This window comes from Camelina sativa, chromosome 7 (genome assembly GCF_030686135.1).
Source record: "Camelina sativa cultivar CO46 ecotype springtype chromosome 7, ASM3068613v1".
In the NCBI taxonomy this organism is placed as follows: domain Eukaryota; kingdom Viridiplantae; phylum Streptophyta; class Magnoliopsida; order Brassicales; family Brassicaceae; genus Camelina; species Camelina sativa.
The window spans coordinates 10,538,960-10,540,506 of record NC_141886.1 but is presented as its reverse complement, the minus strand read 5'-3'; the positions used below and the strand labels follow the sequence as shown (position 1 = coordinate 10,540,506).

The following is a 1,547-nucleotide window of genomic DNA, read 5'->3' as shown; positions in this document are numbered from 1 at the left end:
TCTGCTTCTGGAAAGGGCGGTAAGCCTCCACGAGGGCAGAAGAGGAAGTTCGATGCTATGCAGAGGTCGGGGTCTAGTGGTGCGGGATGCTTTGGGTGTGGGAGTTTGGAGCACAAGGTGGCAAGTTTTCCACAGGATGGACAACCAGCTAGCACCACCGACGACTCGTCTATGTTATCACTGCAGAGAGGCGGGACATCTCAGATCATCGTGTCTTAAGCTACATCTGATGGTTGTGGCGGCAGTGCAGACAGGAGTGCAGTAGGCGGGTAGACAGTGTTGCCTTTGCTAGTGGCACCGCGTGTGTACACGACAGTCGTGATGGGAGGAACCAGTGCTAACGCGATCACGGGTATAATTTCTAAACTTGACTTTGTTGTTTTCTGTCAGTTTTGGATTTTATGTTTGTCTGTGATGAATGTTAGGGCTCTTAGTGCATAAAGTTTGTGTAGGGACCTTATTGGTGGGAGGTTTTCCATCACATGTGTTGTTCAACTCTGGAGCTACTCATTGTTTCATTACCCCAGAGTGTGCCGAGAGGGGTAACATTCGTGGAGATCCTAGATAGCAGTTCAGGACCGCTAAGGTTGCTGGAGGCAGGATTATCCAGGTCTATGGACAGATTAGAGATGTAGATATACAGGTGGTTGGGGAGTCGATGCTGTTAGATCTGGTTATCAGCCCAGTGGAGCTGTATGACGTGATCTTGGGCATGGATTGGTTGCACCGGTATAGAGTACATCTGGATTGCCATCGGGGTAGAGTTGTGTTTGAGAGGCCCGGGGCGAAGAGTTGGTTTTATGAGGGAGTGAGGCCAACCTCAGGGAGTCTGGTTATCTCAGTTGTGCAGGCAGAGAGGATGATCAGGAAGGGTCGAGAGGCATATTTGGCAACAATATCGATGCTGGAGTCTGCAGGACAGGTTGGTGCGGGTGAGATCCCTGTGGTTCGCGAGTTTGAGGATGTTTTTCAGTCATTGCAAGGGTTACCACCATTTTGGTCTGATCTCTTCACGATTGAGTTAGAACCAGGAACTACACCATTATCTAAGGCACCTTAGAGGATAGCTCCAGCAGAGAAGGCAGAGCTGAAGAAACAGTTAACGGATTTGTTGGGCAAGGGATTCATTTGTCCTAGTACTTCACCATGGGGGGGCGCCGATGTTGTTTGTTAATAAGAAGGACAGAAGTTTCCGCTTGTATATAGATTATCGGGACCAGAACCTAGTTACTGTGAATAATAAGTACCCTCTCCCGCGGATTGATGAGTTGTTGGATCAGTTGAGGGGTGCTACTTGGTTCTCCAAGTTTGATTTGGCGTCAGGTTACCATCAGATTCTGATAGATGAGCTGGACAGTAGGAAGACAGCTTTCAGGACGAGGTATGGGCACTATGAGTTTGTGGTGATGCCCTTTGGTTTGACTAATGCACCAGCTGCGTTTATGAGGTTCATGAACAGCATATTCTAGGAGTTTCTGGATGAGTTTGTCATCATCTTCATCGATGACATCCTGCTGTATTCCAAGAGTCCTGAGGAACATGAGATA

General features: G+C 48.4%; 1 protein-coding gene across 1 annotated transcript; it reads left to right on the top strand.

Annotated features, from left to right (window-relative positions):
- The first annotated feature begins 321 nt into the window (after positions 1 to 321).
- On the top strand, positions 322 to 1,060 carry LOC147941150 (uncharacterized). Its single transcript, XM_087458398.1, has 3 exons — positions 322 to 352; positions 426 to 528; positions 601 to 1,060. Exons 1-3 carry the CDS (start codon positions 322 to 324, stop codon positions 1,058 to 1,060), a joined length of 594 nt encoding a protein of 197 aa, XP_087314524.1.
- The last annotated feature ends 487 nt before the right edge of the window (positions 1,061 to 1,547 follow it).